The sequence below is a fragment of the Sus scrofa genome, chromosome 6 (genome assembly GCF_054392235.1).
Source record: "Sus scrofa isolate SSC_HxYL_T2T_F1_AM1 chromosome 6, Sscrofa_HxYL_maternal_Yorkshire_Landrace_v2.0, whole genome shotgun sequence".
Lineage (NCBI taxonomy): Eukaryota > Metazoa > Chordata > Mammalia > Artiodactyla > Suidae > Sus > Sus scrofa.
Genome location: NC_139388.1, coordinates 59212923 through 59234946, shown reverse-complemented (window position 1 = coordinate 59234946; position 22024 = coordinate 59212923). Strand labels below are relative to the sequence as shown.

The 22024-nt window shown below is 51.1% G+C and overlaps 1 protein-coding gene across 16 annotated transcripts in view; it reads right to left on the bottom strand.

Moving 5' to 3' along the window:
• MYH14 (myosin heavy chain 14) overlaps positions 1 to 22024 on the bottom strand; it is a 90305-nt gene that overhangs the window by 25338 nt on the left and 42943 nt on the right. For 12 of the 16 annotated variants that reach the window (XR_014806450.1, XR_014806451.1, XR_014806448.1 and 9 more), the window contains 11 exons: positions 19098 to 19285; positions 15833 to 15954; positions 14234 to 14303; positions 12797 to 12957; positions 11523 to 11631; positions 9342 to 9473; positions 8147 to 8353; positions 5340 to 5477; positions 2819 to 2942; positions 2146 to 2317; positions 479 to 691 (listed from right to left, as the gene is read on the bottom strand). Coding sequence is in view for 12 of the 16 variants with exons in the window: in XM_021094787.2 (XP_020950446.2) it covers positions 479 to 691; positions 2146 to 2317; positions 2819 to 2942; positions 5340 to 5477; positions 8147 to 8353; positions 9342 to 9473; positions 11523 to 11631; positions 12797 to 12957; positions 14234 to 14303; positions 15833 to 15954; positions 19098 to 19285 (1636 nt within the window). In the remaining 4 variants the exon portion in view is untranslated. Of the gene's footprint in view, positions 1 to 478; positions 692 to 2145; positions 2318 to 2818; positions 2943 to 5339; positions 5478 to 8146; positions 8354 to 9341; positions 9474 to 11522; positions 11632 to 12796; positions 12958 to 14233; positions 14304 to 15832; positions 15955 to 19097; positions 19286 to 20878; positions 20978 to 22024 lie in introns of all 16 variants that reach the window. The other 4 variants (XM_021094784.2, XM_084961299.1, XM_084961297.1 and 1 more) reach the window with 1 other exon arrangement.

Sequence of the window (22024 nt, the reverse complement as noted above, 5' to 3'; positions counted from 1 at the left end):
GCCTCCTTTAATTCTTGCCCTCCAAGACTGGGGACCTCATTCTATATTCCCCAAGAGAGTTGGGCGGTGATGCTGCAGGAGGAGTGTGGCTTTAAGGGTGAACTCCTACTCATCCTTCAAAACCCTATTCAAGAGGCCCCTTCTCAAGGAAGTCTTCTTGGTCTCCCTCCCATAGAGTGATACAGGGGACTTCTCTTATCATCCGTGATGTCCTGTGCTGCTCCATTAAAGCTCATTTGTTCTGGATTGGGTCTGTCTTTGCCTGAATCTGCCCACCCATAGACGGAGTTCCTGAGGGCAATGCCTGAGTCTGACTCATCTCTACCCCAGCTTGGTCCAGGCAGGGCCCAGAGCCAGTACCCAAAAAACAAGTGTTGAATGACTAAACGTTTGTGCAGATGGAGAGCTTGGACCCGTGCCCTTTTCCTCTCCTCGCACCAGGCCCTGCTTATGCCTTGCCTGTGCAGCTCAGCCTCACCGGAGCTCCTGCTGCGCATTGGTGGAGTCCAGGGTATCCTCCAGCTCGCCCCGCAGCGCCTCCAGCTCCTCGCCCAGGTCCCGGCGCTGCTTCTCCGCCTTGGCCCTGGCCGCGCGCTCAGCTTCTAGGTCCTCCTGGGCCTCCGCCAGCCCTGCTTGTGCCTCCCGCAGGGATTTGAGCATCTGGGCCCGGGCCCCGCCCTCCTCCTCCACCCTGAGGGTGACAAGAACCAGGGGTTGGTACAGGGACAGGCAGGGGGTGGGGATGATTTCTGGGGTGGCCAGTCCCAGGTTCGGATCCCAGCTCTGCCCTTAGGTACATGCCTCCGGTACTCAGAGCCTCAGCCTTCTTAGCTGTAAAATGGGAATGTCCATGCCAAATGAGGAAGCAGGGACCCAGAGTGGGAAAGGATCTTCCCTGGTTACATGGTCAGGGGGTGGCAGAGCCCACCCTAGAGGCCCCCCTCATAACTCCCACGGGAACAGCCTCTTGCAAAGTGAAGCTGAATGGAGGGGCAGTGTGGACCACGGGTAAACAGCTCAAGGAGAGTTCCCGGGTGGTCTAGGGGGTTAAGGCTCCAGCGTGGACACTGCTGAAGCTTGGGTCGCTGCTGTGGCTGGAGTTCGATCCCTGGCCCGGGAACTTCCTCATGCTGCCAGTGCAGCTGAAGACAAACAAATAAACAAATAGCTCCAAGAGATGCACCATCTATGGTTTGTATCCCCTTCCCGGCCATCTGCTCTGGCAAGTGACAGCCTCTCTGAACTGCAGGCTCCTGGTCCATGAATGAGTAAGACCGCCTCACTCCACAGGGGCTGCCGTGAGGCTGGCAAAGAAAATAACAAGAAAAGCTCAAAAGGCTACATGTTATATGACTCCACTCATGCAGACGAGCAAGAATCAGCAGGTAGTATGTGGACAGAAAGAGATTGGTGGTTGTCAGGGGCTGAAGGGAGGGGGGAAGTGGGAGTGACTGCTTAGTAGGATTGCTTTTCTTTTCTTTTCTTTTGCCTTTTTTTGGTCTTTTTAGGGCGGCGCTCCCGGCATATGGAGGTTCCCAGGGGTCTGATCAGAGCTGTAGCCACCAGCCTACATCACAGCCACAGCAACGATGATTAACCCACTGAGCAAGGGCAGGGACCAAACCCACAACCTCATGGTTCCTAGTCGGATTCGTTAACCACGACGGGAACTCCTCCTATGGATTCTAAGATGCACATTTTCCTACACTTAACCTCTCTGAAATCGAGCTGCATCTATACACGAGGCGCCTCAGATCACATGGAGCACAGTGGGTAAAAAGCATCTGAAACACCGCGGGCTGTCATTAGCACACAGTAAGTGCTCAATAATTGTGACTGACTGGGATGACGAGGCTGATGATTCCTAAGACGGCCAGACGGCTTGTCATGTCAGAGTGGATTCTGGGCTGTTTGGTTCTGAGAGGCCGAGCAGGGGGGGAAGAAGAAATAGCACTTTCTTGCCTCCATTATGCATCAAGAACTGCGCCAGTCTACACCACGCGGGGCTCAGTGTCCACTTTCCCTTAACAGGGTGGGCTTGGAACTCTGGCTGTGCCCCCTATCCAGGAGGGGACCCTGAGGTTCAGGGGCGGCGTGGTGTGGGCTCCGCAGCCCAGTGCCGTGTACCCCCCGCCCAGCCCGCACCTGGCCAGGGCGGCCTGCAGCTCCTCCTCCTTGCGGCCCAGCTGAGCCCGCAGCTCCTCGGTGCGCTGCTGCTGCTCCACCATCTGCTCCTGCAGCTCGGAGCCCTCCACGTCCAGCCGCCGCTTCAGCTTCTCCAGCTCCTGGCGGCTCTTCTCCTCCTTCCGGAGGCGGTCTGAAGGCGGGACCCACAGAGCAGCGCCCACGTCGAGTTGAGCTCGCCCTACTTCCCAGTGTCCCCCATCCTTGGGACCGCCCACGGGGCCAGACCCCCAGGTGCCGCCTCCCCCAGTGACAGCCCCTGATCCCCTTCGCTCGATCGCCGGCTCTCTCTGCCCTCTGCCCTTTCGTTCCTGCCTCCCGACCCTCCTCCTCTGCTTTCTCCCTTTTGATTCCGCTTCTGAGTCCACAGCAAGGGACAGGGAGACAAAAAAGTGTCTGAAATGGTTAGTGGGACAGTCGGCTAGAGAGAGTGACCCAAGACACGGAGGAGGTAGAGACAGCTTAAGAGCCAGAAGGACACCCAACCTGTTCTGAACCTTTTTTCCTGGCCCCATTTAGCGGATGGGACCACTGAGACCACAGGGCACTGGAGGGCCGCTTGCAGTCCCCCTGGACCCCGCTGGAGCGAGCATGCACCGGGCCCCACAGCTCCCCCTTCCAGGCGGGCGCTCACCCTCCATGTCGGCAATCGTGGCCTCATATTTGAGTCGGAGCTTATTGAGGCTCTTGACTTTCTCTTCCTCCTCGGCTGCCTGGGATGAGAACTCGGCCAGACGCTCCTCCAGCAGCTTCCGCTCCTGGGGGCAGAGGGAGGTGGGGGTGGGGTGTCAGGGGCCGGACCCTCAGCTTTGGTGTCTTTGCCACCTGCGTTTCTGCCCATCTCCATCCCTCCCCGCCCCCCTTTCCCATTCTCTAGGGTCCAGGGACCGGTCCCACCCCCATCCCACCCCCACCGGTTCACGCCTGTTCATTGTGGAGACTCCCACTAGTTGAAGGACGCTCCCCATTCGTGACTCCATCTTTCCACAGCGGGATGCCGAGGTCGATTCGAATCACTTGCTGTTTATTATCGAACTGCCACGAGCATCCCTGCACTTCCGCTGCATTCATGGGTGGGAACTGGAGCCTTGTTACTATTCCCCGTGTGATGCCTGGACCAGCAGCATCAGCACCAGATGGGAGTTTGTTAGGAACAGAAACTCAGGTTCCACCCCAGACCTGCTAGATCAGAATTTGCACTGGAACAACCTCTCCATAAAATTCCTGGGCACGTTAGGGTTTGAGAAGCACTGGCCTGGACCAGCACTTTTCTTTCTTCTATTTATTAAAAAAAAAAAGTTTTTTTTTTTTTTTTTTTGGCCATGCCCATGGCATGTGGAAGTTCCCAGGCCAGGGATCAAAACCATCCCACAGCAGTGACAATGCTGGATCCTTAACCTGCCAGGCCACCAGGGAACTCCCTAGTTATTTATTTAATAATTTAACTTATTTGAATTAAATTTGAAATTCGTTTTTTTTTTTTTTTTGAGCAGCCCTTTTTAAACCGTGAGTGGTTCTGGAAATCAAGGTGTTGGATCAGCACCACCTTAACAAGAAAGAAATAGAACAGAGTGGACGAGAAGAGCTACTGCGTCAAAGGAATGTTCTAGAAAACTCCTGTGTGTCTTTGAGCGCTCAGTTCAGGCACTACTGCCTCAGGGAAGCCTGCCCCGACCAGCCCTAGCACAGGATAGGCACCCCGCTCCTCAGTCTTTTCTGACAGATTATAATTAGTTGATGATGTGTGATTGTGTTGCGTTCCTGGGCGACGCATTGAGCACCTCTCCCCCACATCCCGTGAGGGTAGAATTGGTTTTCTAGTTCATCAAATGCCATATTCCCTGTGCCTCGCCCCATCCTGGCTGTGGTAGGTTCAAGAAGGTGGCAGATTCTTTGCCACGTTTCCAGCCAGGGGCAAGGTCTAAGTCCCCACCCCTTGAATCTGGACTGAGCCTGCTCTAAGCTCACTGGTTTGCAAACCACAGCCTGTAGGCCAAACCCGGCCCACAGTCTGTGTTTATAAATAAAGCTTTATTGGGACACAGCTACAGCCATTCAATTACAGAGCATCTGTGGCTGCTTTCACGTTACAATGACAGAATTGAGTGGTTGTCAGAGACATGAAGTGGCCTGCCAAGCCCCAGATATTTATTTATTTATTTATTATTTATTTTTTAAAAACCTATTTTCAAATACATTCATTCAAAAGGATTCAAATTCCATAGGTTGGATCTTGTGAGATAATAGGAAGTATACATATTGATGCCTCTGCTTGTAGTTCTAGGCACAGAGCTCTTAAAATCCTTATAAATTCTTAAGTGATAAGAACATTGGGAGCATCTTTTTCTTTCTGTTGTTAAAAAAATTTTTTTTTTGGTCTTTTTAGGGCCACACCCACAGCATATGGAGGTTCCCAGGCTAGGGGTCGAATTGGAGCTGTAGCCGCAGGTCTACACCACAGCTACAGCAATGTCAGATCTGAGCCGCATCTGTGACCTACACCATAGCTCACAGCAACCCCAGATCCTCAACTCACTGAGCGAGGCCAGGAATCAAACCCGCAACCTCATGGTTCCTATTGGATTTGTTTCCGCTGCGCCACGATGGGAACTCCCTAAAATTTTTTTATTATAGTTGATTTACAATGTTCTGTCAATCCAAGCCCCAGATATTTACTATCTGGCCTTTTATTTTTTATTTCTATTTTTATTTTTGGCCGCACCTGTGGCATGCAGAAGTTCCTGGACCAGGGACTAAAACTGCATCACAGCAGTGACCTGAACCTTAGTGGTGACAATGACAGAGCCTTAACTCACTGAGCCACCAGGGAACTCCCTCTCTGACCTTTTAGAGAAGATGTTTGTCAACACCTCATCTATAGAATTCAGGGGAAGAGACGCTGTGTCAGACCCAGGCTTAAGCTCACCCACAGAACAACGGGATGTCAACACAGGGGCTTGTTTTTAGCAATGCAGCTTAGAGAGGTCTGATGATACAGGGAAAGTGACACGCAGTAGTTGCCCAATAAACATCAGCCTGAGGGATGCTGTGACAGAGAGCCAAGGAGATGGAAAGCGTTCAGGGGGGACATGGTCGAGACGGACAGTTCAAGGCTCCCCTCCACCTCACCCCTTGGGTATTCACAGGCCACCAACCTTGCTCAGCTTGGCGTTCTGATCTTCCAGGAGTAAAAGATCTTCCCCAAACTTTTTCAGCTTTGCCTCCGTCGTCACCTTCTCCAGCTGCAGCTTCTGCCGGGCCCCTTCCTCAGCCTCGAGGTGGGCCTCCAGCTCCTGAAGTGGAGAGGAGGCAGGGGTGAGGCCGCAGGGGCTGGGGGCTGGCGTGTGATGGGAGGGGTGGGGGTGGAGGGGAGGGTTCATGGACCCCCGGGGGGCTCGGGGCCCAGACAGGTCCACGCTCTGGGCGGGGCTGGGAGGGATCTAACCTTTCCTGCTTCATTCACGAGCTTAGCGAACATCGCCTAAGTGCCTCTGAAGGGGGGGGCAACCTTCTAAGGCATGAAGGATAAATAAAAATCTTTGTCCTTCGGGAAGTTACATTCCTGGGCACGCGTGAAGATTGTAAACGATAAACCTCGGAAACGAACACATCCTGGAGAAAGACGCTGTCCACTGGGGCAGCGACCAAGCACGTGTGGCAACTTAGGCTGGGAGACCGGACGTTAAGATGTGATATTTTGCCACGACTCGGAGGGAACTCGGGGGCACTGTGCTGGGTGCAACATGTCAGACAGAGAGAGATAAATACCATATGATCTCATTTATAAGGATAAAAATATAAAAAACAAACACAAACAAGAAAAAATGAAAAACGCTTTTAGACACAGGGCCACAGTTGGGTGGTGGCCGGAGGTGGGGCTGGGGGAGGCGGGGGAGCGGGAGAAATGCGGGAAAGGGGCCAAAGGTACGAATGTCCAGTTAGAAGGAAGTCACAGGCATGTGACAGACACCGTGGCAGCTGGAGTTAACCACGCTGCCCCGTGAAGTTGGATGTTCCTAAGAGACTAGATCTTAAAAGCTCTCATCACAAGCAAATTTTTCCTAACTACATAAGGTAACAAATTTTTTTTTTTTGTCTTTTTAGGGCCACTCCCAAGGCACATGGAGGTTCCCAGGCTAGGGTCGAATCGGAGCTGCAGCGGCCGGCCTACACCACAGCCACAGCCACTCGGGATCCGACCTACGCCCCAGCTCACAGCAACGCCAGATCCTTAACCGGCTGAGCGAGGCCAGGGATCGAATTGCATCCTCATGGATGCTAGTCGGGTTTGTTAACCGCGGAGCCACGACGGGAACTCTGACAGATGTTATTTAGTCTTATTCTGGTGACCACTGTGCAACGTGTACAAATACTGAATCATTGTGTGGTACACCTGAAATTAATATAATGTGGCAATTCTGCCTCAATTAAAACAATTCGATTTATTACGTGTGGCCTTGATAGCTGGTAACGTTGGGAGGCCCTGTAATGGCCGAATCACAAGACCTCCTACTCATTCTGCCACCAAACTTCAGGTCCCCTGATCACATGACCCTCCGTATCGTGGGAACCAGACATAGAACCTGCTCGTTCCTGTGTAACGGACTTCGGTTACCTGCCAGCCCTTGGAATCACTTAAACAAACCAATCATGAAGAAGAGAAAAACAGACCAAACCCAAAAACCCGAAGAAACCAACCAACCCCATCTTCTTGCGGAAACCGGGAGTTACCTCGCCCTCTTGTTACGACTAAGCCTGCCTCCCACAGCTGCGGCTTGTTCGCTCCATTCCTGAGTGCCACCCCAGTGTGGCTGTCTGTGCCACGGCGTCTGCCTCCCTTGGGCTGTGAGTATTTGAGACTAATAACCTGCTCTCGATCGTGTCTGTCTGGGATGGGGTGTGAGGGGTTAAGCCATCTCCATAACCAAAGGTCGGGGTCCCCCCTCACTAATGGGGTCAAGGGGAGGTGATTCACACCACGGGGGTGCTTAAAATGTGACTGGTGTGACTGAGGAACTGAATTTCAATTTTCTTTTAAATTTATTTTTTTAAGCATCTTGTTTGCTTTTCATTCATTATGGCGTTCATTTTACAAACACTCCTTATTTCACTGATAAAATTCCAGACCAGTGCCCCTTTAAAACAATGTTCTGAAGGATCTCAGATCTCGGGTTGGGTATATTTTATATACTTTTCCCTTGTGTTAATGAAATGTTAACGACTTCCTATACCACATACTTTCCAAGCTGAATAGAAAAAGGAAGGAAACTGTTGAGTGGAACTTTGTATGTGCGCTTATAAGGCAGGTAGCACGCATGCTCGTTCACAGGTCAGCAGCTTATTAAGGTTCAGAGGTTAAGTGATTTGCCCCAAATCCCACAGCTAGGAAGCAGCAGTGTCAGAATTCTAGCCACGGCTGCCTGACTCTGATTTTCTTTTAAATTTAAAACCGACCATTCAACTAATCACTGGGACACTTTTAAGTATGTTTGGATCAACTTGTGGGTGGTAATCTACCTTTTTCCCACTGAAGCAGAGTGAAGTACAAATGCAGATAGAGTCCTGCCAATGAAAATTTAGCATCTGAATGGAGATAATGCCTTAAGGATAAAATACACACTGGATTTTGAACGGGAACCATGGGAGGACAGACTGCCTTCAAATGCATCAGCACAGAGGCAAATGGAGCCAGGATATGGATGAGGCAGGGTACTGAGGCTATTGCTTGAGCACCTGGATCCAGCCACACCTGAAGCTTATACTACACACTGCAGAGTCTTCCATTATTTGAAACCAAAAAAGCATTCTTTTTGCTTAAGCCACCTTGAGCTGAGGGTTTTGTTTTGTTTTGTTTTCCCCTTGCAAATTCATGGCCAAAAAGAGACAGTGGTTGCTGAGGCAAGGGTGGGCAGGGTAGACAGAAGGGGTCAGGGGAGGTGGCCTCTGGCGCACGGGTCCAGACCTGTATATGTTGCTGCAGCCTCTTCTTCTCAGTTTGCAGCTGGCGGCTGCACTCCTCCTCCTCGCCCACACGGGCCTCCAGCTCCGACACCACCAGCTCAAGCTCCTGTTTTCGGGCTGCCAGCCGCCCCCGGGTCTCCTCAGCCTCAGCACACAATTCTGCCTCCGCTCGAAGTTGCTCTGCCAGGCGGGTACGCTCCTCTTCCAGCTGAGGATGGGGTGGGAGGTCAGCGGCCATCAGGCAGTGCTCCCAGGATGGCCCTCAGTGGGGCACCAGGTCCTTCCTGCCCCCTATTTATTTTGTCCTTTGAGGCCTGGGTGGCAGCAGGGAGGGTGGAAGGCAGTCCCCCAAGTGGTTCATCTCAGGGTGACCCCTAGTTACGGCGTCGGAGCCCTGGGTACCTCCCTCTCCCTCACCTCTCCCATCAGCTCATTAGCTCCCCGCTCCATCTCTCCCGCATCCCCCCATTCTGTCCCCCATAACCCTGACGGGCTTGGGCCTCATCTTCTCCCGATGGACTCTCTCTCTAGCCTCCTGACCTCAGTTCTCCATCTCCAGTCCATCCTCTAAACAGCCCCACAGAGGACTTTCTGTCATCTCACATTGCATTTACACTCCTATGCCTAGACATTTAACCAGAGGAAATAATTCTGAAAAAAGCAAACAGAAGAATGCTCAAAAAGGGGTTTGCTTTACCATTATTTAAAGATACCAGGGGAGTTCCCTGGTAGTCTAGTGGTTAGGACTTGGCACCTTCACGGCTGCAGCCGGGGTTCAACCCCTGGTCTGGGAACTGAGATCCCACATCAAACCGCTGCACACCATGGTCAATAAAATAAAATAAAATAAACAATAAAATAGAATAAAACAAAGATACCAGAAACACTGGGGTCTTTATTAACAATGAAAGTCCTAGGCCTGAATAAGGTAGCCTGGCCACCTAGCCGGCCCAGTCCCCTGAGTATCTTCGTTGAGCAGCAACCTGCTCCACCCCACCCAATACCCTGGCTACTCCCCAGGCCCCTGCTCCCTGCATCTCACCCATCCACCACATCACACGTCGCAAATTTCTTCTTGGCCCCAGTAAATCTCGCTCTCTGCCCCCAACCTACCCCGCCCCGGCTCGCCCGGAAGCCCCGCCCACAACCGGGTCCACCCACAGCCCCGCCCTCCCTGGGGTCCCGCCCCTTCTTACCTGTGCCACCCGGCCCTGGAGCTCGCCCACCTCGCGGGCACTCTGCTGCTGCAGCTCCTGCACTTTCTGCAGTTCCTGAGCCCGTGCCTGCAGCACCTCATCCTGCCGCGTCACCTGCAGCAGTGGCTTCACCTGGGGATGGGGGGTGGGGAGGATGAGGGTGGTGCAGGGCTGGCTCCCACGGTGCTCCGCCAGCGCCACTGGGCTCGGGAGAGAAGAGCTCCTACTCTGAGCATTGCCCCATTCCTCAGTTCCCACACCAGCTCCTCCACGACTGGCCATGTGACCTTAGAAACCAAGGGCCTTAGTGTCCTCATCTATAAAATGGGGAGGGTGACAGCCCCTACTTCCAAGGGTTTTCGGAATGAGTTAAAAGAGCCTGGATCAGTCAGGGGTCGGTGACAAACAGCGATAAACGTGTCCCTTTTTGGCTATAGGATCCTGGGGCATACGAGTCCCACTGGCCACAGCTACTGGACCAGCTACTGGACCTTGGTCCAAAGTCCAGAATGAGAGATGCACTTTTCACTGTGTGGTTCAGGCGGGAGTGACAGGTGTCACACGCACACGAATAACAGAAATGAAAGCTTCACAAAACCACCCTCCCCCTGGCTAAGTGGGATACACTTTGCTCATGTCTGTCTGATTATCTTTTTTTTCTTTTTCTTTTTTGTCTTTTTAGAGTTGCACCCACAGCATATAGAAGTTCCCAGGCTACGGGCTGAATAGGAGGAGCTACAGCTGCTGGTCTACACCACAGCTCACAGCAACACCAGATCCCTGACCCACTGAGCGAGGCCATGGATGGAACCCACATCCTCTTGGATACTACTTGGATTCGTTTCCACTGCGCCACAATGGGAATTCCCAAGAGCTGTGCTTTTGCCTCCAAATCTCCTCCTTTCTCCCCTCCAGCTTCCCCCTGGGGGACTGCCCTGCCTCCAACTCACACCCCTGGATCTGCCCCTGTGCCTTGAGCAGCCCTGTGATGCCTGCCTGGCTCATCTGATGTGGCGTGACTGGTTCTGGGATGGTTACCTGACTCCAGCCCATGAGAGTGGAACTTGGGACTCTGACTGGAGCTCTGAGATAAGCAAAGAGCACCCTGGCTGAGCTGGTGGCCCCCGTGTGGGAAAAGTCTGCCAGGGATCACCACGCAGGAACAAATGGGAGGCCTGGAACGTTGGGGGACTTTGGGCCCTTGTACCACAAAGGGTTAACTCGGCAGATCTGCATTGTCCCAACCCAGCACATTTCAAAGAAAGGACTGGCCCTTGGCAGGCTCCTGGGAGATCTTATCTAAACCCTTGGAGGAGTTCCCTGGTGGCTCAGTGAGTTAAGGAGCTGGCATTGTCATGGCTGGGAACATCTGCATGCTACATACATGGTCAAAAAAGCCCCCGCAAAACCAAGAACTCTTGAAATACTCTGCCTGATGAGAGTGACTTTCTTTACTTTGACCTCTGAAGGGGCTGGAGTAACTAAGGTCAAGCACATGGACAGTCAGCTGGTTATTTGACTCCCCGCAAAAAACCGGGATGCTAAGGCCTGGGTGAGCTTGCTTGGTTGGCAATATCACATATGTGTCATCACACACATTTCTGAAAGAATTAAGCAGTATCTGTATGATTCTACTGGGAGGGGACAATGGAAGCTGGTGTCTGGTCTCTCCTGGGCTCTCCCCTGTGCACTTGTCTTTGGTTTTGTTTTTCACTGCACCCGAGGCATGTGTAAGTTCCTGGGCCAGTGACTGAACCCACACCATTGCAGTGACAACCCTGGATCCTTAACTTGCTGTGCCACAAGGGAACTCCCTACCTTTGCTGAATTCAATCTCCATCCTCTCAGTGTTATAAACCATAACCATGAGTGTAATAGCTGTTCTAAGTTCTGAGTCCTTCCAGTGAATCATTGAATCTTGGGGGTCTGAGGGACCCCCAACTCAACCCTGGATCCAGCTGCACCTAAAGCTGTCCCCTATCTTTTATCTATGTTAGTTTGAGTCTGATTTTTGGTCACTTGTTACCTCAAGAATTCTGATGGACAAAAGTTGGGCTGATTAGTCCCATTTTACAGATGCAGAACACTGAGGGCCAAACCAGGGAAGTCACTTGCCCAAGCAGACCTAACCCCGAGGTCCCATCCCATCACCACTCAGGCCAGCTCTCCAGGTGTCCTCACCTTGATGAAGAGCCGCCACCACTGCCAGTGTCTCAGCTTGAGGTAAGCTGCACAGTTCCGCTGCATCACCCTCAGGGCACTCTGCTGCTGCTGCCGCTTCTGGAAAGCCCTGGGTGGGAAGATGGGTGGGTGGGGGAGTGGAGGCTTGGCCCCTCCAGGCCTTGTCTCCTTAGAAAGGAAGCACAGCTCTCTCCAATTAGTCAACCACTATGACATGCCTGCTGGGGGCGGACACTCTTCTGGTATCTGTAGATCTTGTTTCGTATCATCCTTCGGTCTTGCCCTTGATTCTCTCTGCCCTGTCCCCTCCTCTCTGTCCCCACAGCCCCAGCCCCAGTTCAGACCTCATCTTACGCCACCTGGACCCTTGCTCCAGCTTCCAGGGCATCCCTGACGTGCCTCCAGAGGGGTCTTCCTAGGCCCACGGCTGACCCACCCATTCCATGGCTCCCTAGCATCCCAGGGCAGGTCCCTGCCCCTTTGCCTGGCATTCGGGGAATCCTTTATTCTCTTATCCCTCCTCTGGGCCAGTTCAAAGGGGGAGGGAGACTTTTCCACAAAGTCCCCGCATTCTCTCCTTGGCCTGTGACACTTCGTGTGGATGTGCATCTCTCCTTCTGCACTGGAGTCCTTAGAGGTACTGGCCACTGGGGTGACCCCCTTTACCTGCTTAGCCTGGGCTTTCTCCATTTCAACACAGGAAATCAGGCATCCATAGAGTTCCCATCATGGCTAAGTGGATAACGAATCCGACTAGGAACCATGAGGTTGCAGGTTCAATCCCTGGCCTTGCTCAGTAGTTAAGGACAAGGCATTGCTATGAGCTGTGGTGTAGGTCACAGACAAGGCTCGGATCCCACATTACTGTGGCTGTGGTGTTGGCTGGCAGCTACAGCTCTGATTGGACCCCCAGCCTGGGAACCTCCATATGCACAGGTGTGGCACTAAAAAGCAAAAAAGACATCATGCATCCTGGGAAACCTCCAGTCCCAGGCAAGCTGGGATGGGTCGTCTCCCTATGGCTAAGTCTAGCTTCTCTCTGTGTCCCCAGCATTGCTCTGGCTTACAGGAGCTTCAGGGACTGTAGAACCAAGACACTTGGGCCTCTAGTGGCTCCATCCTCTATTTCTCAGCCCTTCTACCAACTTGGAGGGCCTGACATTTGCAGCCAACTGGTCAACCCTTCCCTGCACCAGCCTCTGGGGCCATCTGGTCAACCCCTCCCTGCACCAGCCTCAGACAATGTGACCCCAAGAAATAGTGTGGAGACCCACTTGCGAGCCAGGTATCCCCGAGCAGCTGCCTGGAAAGACACGATAATATCCGTGACCTTCAGGTCTCGCTCCTCTTCCAGCTGGGCCAGAACCCCAGCCCGGAAAAAGATCTTGCTCTGTCCCACACGGTAGAGGTTGGGATCCAATTCCAGGGCCTGGATCTGTGAGGAGTGGGAAAGGGGTTAATGAGGAAGAGCAGTGATTGCAGGGAGCCAAGGACATACAGGAGGACGAGGAAGGGAACTAGTCTGCCGGCACAGTTCCGAGGGCAGGTTTAGAAATAGGGAAAAGGGCTTGCCCAGCGGCACAGCTCCGACGGCAAGTTCTAAAAACAACGAGGCTCACCTGCTAACCTGACAACAACGGCAACAATAACAAAATAAAGGCTTTGCACAACAGTGCAAAAAAATTGCTTCTTGGAAAAAATCAGTCTTTTCTGTTATTTACTTATTATTCAGTCTTTCCTGTAATTTGTTTGTTATTCTTTGTTATTTTCCTATATCGTTTTGTGACTCAATAAGATTGGAACAACAAAAATTTGGAACAGTAATAAAATAAGAAGAGCTTCACCTTGGAATTCCCCCATTCAGATCTAATGTAGGTAAAAACAAAGTGTTCATTGGTTTGTTACAAGTAAGAATAGGTTTTAGAGTTAGGTCATTGTGGAATGTGCGATAGGTTAGAACAGGTTAGACATACATTATTCTTGATGGAAAAACATAATAATAATCTTGCTTTTAATGAATTTTGTAGGAGGCTTTTAAGTTTTAGGAAATTAAGTTGCTTTGATATAAAAAATATTTTCTCATACTGTCCCCTGACCATAACGCTTTGACATTAGCACCCCAAGCTTTAATCTAAAAAATGGATTTTTGTAAATGTCAAATTCTTGTGCTTGTGACCTTTCTAGCTGTTAAAGATTAGCTTAAAACAATAACGGGTGGTGCTTGCTAAGAGTAACCACAAAATGTTTTGTACCGAATCGCCTTATTTTCATATAATGTTTTTTCCACATGATGTTTTGTACCCATTATAGTTTTACATGATGTATTGTATCCGTTAGTTTTAATTAAGATCCTTAGAACACAATGTATATCTACTGTATGGTGTAATCTGAAAGTTTAACCTTTAAAAATATGATGTAAGCACTGTGATGTAAGTTACAATTAAGCTGTCTATATAAACTGCTACCTATGCTAATAAAATTGGAGCAGTCCAGCGTCCTGAAAAAAGGGACAAAGAGGCTGTCTCCGTGTGCATCTGCCGACACCTTCCATCCCCACAGGAACACCCTGGTTGCTGGAGCTGGACTCAGGCAAGTGATGAGAGGGGAGGTCCCAGATGCCCTCCTCTACCACTTTAGGACTGTGCACACGCCTGTGTGAGTGCACACACACACACACCCTCAAACCCCCCCAGCCTCCAACCCACACTCACCATCTTCTCACAGGCCTGCTTCCCATCCATAAAGCCCTTGGGGATGGCATTGGGTGTCAGGATCTCGTACCTGCAGCGGGTGGGGTGAGGAGTAACAGCAAACTGTCACTACGGCCAGGCACTGGGCTCAGAGTAACAAACAGCAACGACAATGACAATAGGAAAGGGAAGAAAAGCAGTCACGTATTACCGAGGGCCACACACCAAGCTGAGAGCATTCATACCACCACCAAAGGCAACAGTGACAATAAAAGCGGCCAGTCCTTGGACATTTACCATGTCTGATTACAAGCATTTTATGACACCGACGCCATTTGCCATTGAGACGTAAAACAAAGGTGGGTCTCAGAATGGAAGTGTGAGAATAACAAAGAGAGTGGCTGATGTTTTTGAACTTATTATGTGTTTGGTCCTAAGCTACATGCTTTATAGCTGTTTCTTTTACATTTCTCAGTGCAACTCAGAATTTTATTTATTATTATTATTATTACTATTATTTTTGTCTTTTTGCCATTTCTTGGGCCACTCACGTGGCATATGGAGGTTCCCAGGCTAGGGGTCCGATCGGAGCTGTAGCCACCAGCCTACGCCAAAGCCACAGCAACCCAGGATCCGAGCCACGTCTGCGACCTACACCACAGCTCACGGCAACGCTGGATCCTTAACCTGCTGAGCAAGGCCAGGGACTGAACCTGCAACCTCATGGTTCCTAGTCAGATTCATTAACCACTGAGCCACGGCGGGAACTCCCACAACTCAGAATTTTAAAAGTGCATTTCACAAACACAATGTGTCTGTCCTCAGAGCCTTTCCCTTGCTGTGCCCTCTCCCTGGATCCTGACATTTCATTTAAAAAAAATAATGCAGGAGTTCCCGTCGTGGCGCAGTGGTTAACGAATCCGACTAGGAACCATGAGGTTGTGGGTTCGGTCCCTGCCCTTGCTCAGTGGGTTAACGATCTGGCGTTGCCGGGAGCTGTGGTGTAGGTTGCAGACGCGGCTCGGATCCCGCGTTGCTGTGGCACTGGCGTAGGCCGGTGGCTACAGCTCCGATTTGACCCCTAGCCTGGGAACCTCCATATGCCGCAGGAGCGGCCCAAGAAATAGCAACAACAACAACAACAACAAAAAGACAAAAAGACAAAAAAAAAAATGCATATGATATACATATGCACACTTACCTATAATCTATTAATGTCATATATTAATATACTATATGTTATGACCGGTGTTTGAGAACCCTGTGTATATCTGTATCAGCTGCTCAGTCACCAAGTATCTCTTTTAATTTTTAACTTTATTTTATTGACGCGTAGTGGACTTACGATGCTGTATGAGTGTCAGGTGTAGAGCAAAGCGAAGCCAGGCATCTTGTTAAAATGCAGATCCTAATTCAGCGGGTCAGATGCGGCCTGAAATGTGCTTCCCTAACAAGCTGCGGGTGACGCTCAGGCTGCTGGTCCCCAGACCACACTCTCGAGTAGGAAACCGCAGGCCCCGCCTCCCCCTCCTTGGCGCCCAGAGTAGCAGTGGGAGGGGCTTCGCACGCAGGTGTGCAGGCTTCCGAACCCCGAGCCCCGCCGCACCCCGTGCCTCTCACCGCTGCCGGAACTCCTGGAAGAGGATGCGGTTGGGAAAGCCCTGGCGACAGATGCGGATGCCCTCCAGGACGCCGTTACAGCGCAGCTGGTCCAGCACCAGCCGGGGCTCCAGCTTCCCCGCCTGCGGAGAGCAGGGAGACGCGCGAGGTCAGGGGCGGCCACACGGGGGCGCCGCTCATGGGACGACCGCCGTCAGCGGAACGCAGTCTAGGAAGCGGGGCCTCCGAACGACGCTCAGACGACGTTCTTTTGAGTAGGTAACTTTCGTTGACTTGTCTTTCTTTTACTTGCTTTTCCCCCCCAAAAGTAATACACAAATGGTAAAAATTAAACAGTACAAAACACTCAAATTATACATTCTGAAAGACAACTCTTGCCTTGCCCAAGTCCCCAGAGTAGTCAACACAACACCCAGTTTTTCATTGAACCTTCTAGATCAGTTGTTCTCAACCCTGGCTACCCACTGGCATCCTCTCGCATGGTGTTTTTGTTTGTTTGTTTGTTTGTTTTGGGCATGCAGAAGGTCTGCTGCCAGGAATGGAACCCAAGCCACAGCAGTGATGACCCTGAATCCTTAACTGCTAGGCCACCAGGGAACTCCTCCACTTGCATGCTTAAAAAAACCAAAAGCCGAAACCAATGCCCTGGCCCCAGCCCTGGGCAGAATATGAATCTTGGTGTGGGAAGTGGGAGGTATTAAAATATGACACTCACCTTTCTGGATCTTTTTCAAGGGCTATCTAAACATATATGTCTTGTATTTATTCATTCATTATATATTTAACAAACAGCCATACACTGTTTCCTAGGCATTGGGGACTCAGAGGTGATAACGGAGATAAACCTCAGAATGTTTATGTCCCAGAAAAAAAGGGAGTTTCTGCTTATTTATGACTATTGTATGTTCCCTATTCCTGGGTAATAATGCTTCCATAGTGTGAGCGAAAGGGCGATATCCCTCCCCCTAGGCTCTCAGTCCACGAGTGGCTGGGATTGACCTCTTCTTGGCACTGGAAATGGTCATGTGACTCAGGCCAAGCCAATCAGTCTGGTTCAGGGGTGGGCACAGCACCATCCTGGGCCAATGAGAGGCAGCCTTGGGACTTTTGCTAGAGCCATGCTGTAAGAGGCTCTCCGTTTCCCCTGGAGTTGCTGAATGGAAAGAATGAAAGTCTGGAACCACTGGTGGCTGCCTTGCCTCCCCTGAGAAAGGAGAGATCCCTCAGAGAGAAGATAATATATAGAGAAGCAGAGTCTAGGAGTTCTCTGGTGGCTCAGTGGATTAAGGGTCCACCATGGTCACTGCAGTGGTTTGGGTTCAATCTCCAGCCTGGGAATTCCACATGCCATGGGTGTGGCCAAAAAAAGAAAAGAAAAAAATAACCAGAGTTTAGCAAGGGAAAAAAAAATTCCTGACATCACCATCTGAACATCTGGATCCAGCTATACCTGAAGCTGATTGTGGAATTTTCAATTATGTGAATCTATTCATTCTCACTTTTGCTTAAGCCATCTTAGTGACTCTCGCAATCAAAAGAGCCCCAAGGAAATGACTGAAAATAGCTAGAAACTGGAAATAATATAGAGGATGGTCTCACAATAACATTCAGTTCTTCTCCTTCCCTCCTTCCTTCCTTCCCTCCTTCTTCCATTCTATCCTTGAACAAGACATTTGGGGGAGTTCCCTGGTAGTCTAGTGGTTAGGACTTGGTGGTTTCACCACTGCAGCCCAGATTCAATCCCTGGTCTGGGAACTGAGATCCCACATCAAGCTTAAAAACCCTGCTTGCCATGGCTGGGAAAAAAAAAAGGCATTTGGCAGGCTTGGGTGGGGGAAATGCCCAGCGAGGTCAGGAGATTGATGACATAAAAGGAGACCAAAAGCTAGTACATGTGTGATATAGCACAGGAGCCAGGTTTCTCACTGTTGCTAAAAAGAGACATTGGACTAGAATGTGACATACCAGTGTGAACTCATGGTTTTCAATATAAAGATAGTTACAAAAATAAATATAGATTGTAAATATGTGTGTACATGTGTGTGCATGTGTGTATGCAGGCACGCATATTCATGTGTATAGACACGGCTCTATGTCCTGAGAGGTCCTGGAAGTGACACCCTGATACCGCTGAGCACATCCAGCACCCAGATCTGAGGCTCTAAGCACCCTTCTCCACGTCAAAGGACCAGGGTTCCGGGGAAGAGTGGTAGAGTCTATGCATGGCATATTTCATCAAATATAAGCCACCAGCCACCGTAAACACGCTGTTCTCTGATACAGCTCCAAAGAAGAAAAACCCTCATCAATTGAACTCGGACCGGCCACTGAATGTAAGCCACATGCCAACTTTAGAGATGCTAAAGTGTGTTAGGCTTGATAAAATATGGAATTTACAGACATGAGAAGGAGACACACACACACACACACACAAGTCCACTTACCCAATAACCACAGCTCCTACTTTCTGAAGACAGTGTAAGCCCAGGCACAGAATTTCATAGTCTCATTTTCCACCTGATTCTATAGGACCTATTCTCTGATGTTCCCAATAAGAAAACCTCGGGGTGGCCTAGGAGTCCAGGGGTGGTCTTCCCGCCCCTACATGACACCCCCGGCTCCAGCCTTCTTTCCATCCCGTGCACCTTCCACGCTCTGACCGACCCCTGGGATTTTGCACGAGCTGTTCTCTGCTTGAAATACTACTTCTTCGTTGGGGCTCAGACCTCACCTCCGCCAGGAAGCCCTCCCTGACTTCGCTGAGTAGATCAACTCTGATGTGATACTCGCCACTCCCACAAATTCAGTGGCACAGTCCGTGGGAGGTTAAACATCCGTGCTCCCCATTAGCTAGGAGAATAGGGGTTGGCTGTTCTTTTCTCTCTAATATGTCCCTACTACCTAGCACGGAGTAGGTGCTCAATAAAATGTAAGTCCCAGAGTTCCCTGCTGGCCAGCAGTTAAGGATCCAGCATTGTCACTGATGTGGCTCAGGTCACTGCTGTGCCACGGGATTGATCCCTGGCCCGGGAACTTCCGCATACCGCGGGGGTGGCCAAAAAATAAGTTAAGTAAATAAAATGTAAGTCCCAGAAATGAACGAATGAATTCTCCTAAAAGGACATTTAATCATGGGATGGAAAGCAACTTACTCAAGGTCACAGAGCCAGTTGGAAGTGGGCCGGGGACTAGACAGGATTCTGACCACGTCCAGAGGCTCCACCCGCACCCCGAGCTGCCTTCCCGCCCTGGCCGGGCCACTCACCCGCTTCTCATGGTTGGGGACAATACAGCGGACGAAGCTGGGGTTGGTGTTGCTGAGTGTGGCCATGAGGCGGCTCAGGGACTCCTTGTAGAGCTGTCCCACAGTCCGGAACATGCCCCGCCGGGGGCGGCCGCTGGGTGGGCCTTCTCCAAGACTGCTCACCTGCTCTAGCCCCACGATGCCTTCCACTATGGGAGGAGGGAAGCCATGGAGAGACACAAGAGAGGCAGGGGTCAGTTTGAAGGGGCCGGGTTAGCCAAAGGTCAAGGATCTTCTCATTTATAGGACCTGACACTTAACATATGAAACACCTCTCACAGCCTAGTAAAGTTGGGATTATCAGCCCACTGGACTGACGGGCAAACTGAGAATCAGAAAGAAGGAAGACAGTACCTGAGGCCACACAGCTTAAGATCTGAAGATCCAGGATCTGAACCCAGGCAGCATGAATCCTCTCAAACCCTGGCCTCTGACCCTTCTTTCTCCATTTTCCTGATCAGCAGATGATGCTGCTGCGGACGGCAAATGCTTACCTGGCCCTTATTCTCTGCCAGGCACTGCTCAAAGCTCTTGACATATGTCGGCTTATTTATAAGCCTAGAAAAATCGTTCCTGGGGTTCCCATTGTGGCTCACTGGGTTAAGAACCCGACTGGTATCCATGAGGATGTGGGTTCGATCCCTGGCCTTGCTCAGTGGGTTAAGGATCTGGCGTTGCTGTGAGCTGTGGTGTAGGTTGCAGATGCAGCTCGGATCCCGCGTTGCTGTGGCTGTGGGGTAGGCCAGCAGCTGGAGCTCTGATTCGACCCCTAGCCTGGGAACCTCCATACGCCGTGGGTACTGCCCTAAAAAGAAACAAAAATTGTTCCCATTCTGTAGTTGAGGAAAGCGAGGCACAGAGAGGGAGAAGGGCAAGAACCACAGCTGTGTTTTAGGAACTAAAAACAGTGTCACACTTAAAAATGTATGAAACCCTGACTTTCTTACAATATTTAAAACGAGGCCAAAAAAAAATTTTTTTAAAAGGAAAAGAACAAAAAAAAGGGGCAAACTGCCTCCCCAGTCACCATTTACCCAGAAAGGCCCGAGTTCATGGCAACTTCGTTTCTCTCTTGTCATCTGATGGTGTTTCTCAGGAACCTGCAGCTGGGGCACAATCTGATGACCTTGCTGTCCCCAAGCAGGAGGGTCATTGGGGTCAACCGGATAACTCGCTCTGAGGGCGGAGCTTGGGGCCCAGCGGCCTTTTCCCTCCCCAGGTTCAAGTCTCCCGCCCATCACCATCTTATCCAAATGACAGTTACCACTTATCAAGTTCCTATAGCACAGGTAAGAGTGCTGGGTTCAAATCCCTGCTCTGTCCCTGACCAGCTGTGTGACCTCAGGCAGGTGACTTAACCTCTCTGTGCTTCCACGTCCTCGTCTGTATAACAGGGGTAGGAGTACAAACACCTGCCTGGGCAAGTTGTTCGGCCAATTCCATGTGTTAATAGGGGTAAAAGGGCTTTGCCTGGTGCACACAGCACGCAGTACGTGCTCAATTCATGCCGCCGACACTGTCACAGCTGCCCGCATGGCTGCATGCGGTTTAAGTTAGAAGAAGGTGTGATGCTGTTACAAAGTCTGGAAACTGCCGAGGGAGCCGACCAAGGAGGAAAGGAAGAGGGAAAGACCTCTGCGTGGCGAAGAAAGGGGCCAGATGGTCAAGACCAGGTTCCCGGTCCAAAGGGCCCACCCTCCTCGTCCAGGAAATCTCACCCATTGATGCACAGCAACACCCACCCCCTGACGGAGAAGTGGCGGAGCCGCGCCTCCCTGAAGATCCTGGGGGCGACGGTGGGAAGGAGCCAAGGAAAGAGAACGGTTGTAAGCCCCCATGTTCTGGGGGGTGAGCACAGATGTGAGGAGAGGCAGGGAGATGGGGCGGGAGGTGTGAAGGGAGCAGCATGAGAGGAGAGGAGACAAAAGATGGCAAGAAGGAAAAAAGAAGAGAAGGTTATTAGTCAACAGCACAGAGCAAAGCAGGAGGGGAAAACTGACATTGGCTGTGAACGTTTGCTTTTTTCTTTTTTTGGCTAAATCTGAAGCATGCGGAAGTTCCCCGGCCAGGGATTGAACCTGTGCCATAGCAGTGACCCAAGCTGAAGAAGTGACAACAGCAGGTCCTTAACCTGCTAAGCCACCAGGGAACTCCTGGCCATGAACTTTCTTTTTTTTTTTTTTTTTGCTTGTTAGGGCTGCACCTGTAGCATATGGAGGTTCCCAGGCTAAAGGTCAAATCGGAGCAGCAGCTGCTGGCCTACACCACAGCCACAGCAGCACAGGATCTGAGACACATCTGTGACCTACACCACAGCTCATGGCAATGCTGGATCCTTAACTCACTGAGTGAGGCCAGGGATCGAATCTGCATCCTTCATGGATCCTAGTTGGGTTCATTAACCGCTGAGCCATGAAGGGTACTCCCTGGCCATGAACTTTTAAAGTCAGGGAGACTGTCCCATTCACCTTTGTGTCAACCACTGAGGGCACCAATGTGGGCCAAAGGAATGAATGTCCTCTGAGAATGCAATGCCAAGGGTTTAATGCTCTCCCTAGAGGTTGAGCCTGTATCTGTTTTATTAGGTATCCCTTTTTGCCCTGGCTGCCAGGAAGCTCAAGGACTATCTCAAGGCTTCCAGCCAGATTATTATGTTTGCCTCTCTGAAGAAAGTTTATCTCATTTGCCTTTTCCCTGGGGCCGGCTGGGCACCCAACTCTGGGCTGTCAGGATGCCAATTCTGGGCTCAAAGCAGCTGTAGTAGAGATTGATGCCAAAGTGGCCCCACTTCGCTACTGCTCTCGGTGACTTGCGGCTCCTCGGATCTGGGCTGGCCTGGTGACTTGCTCTGCTCAGAACTGTGGAGGAAGCAACACTGTGCCAGGTTC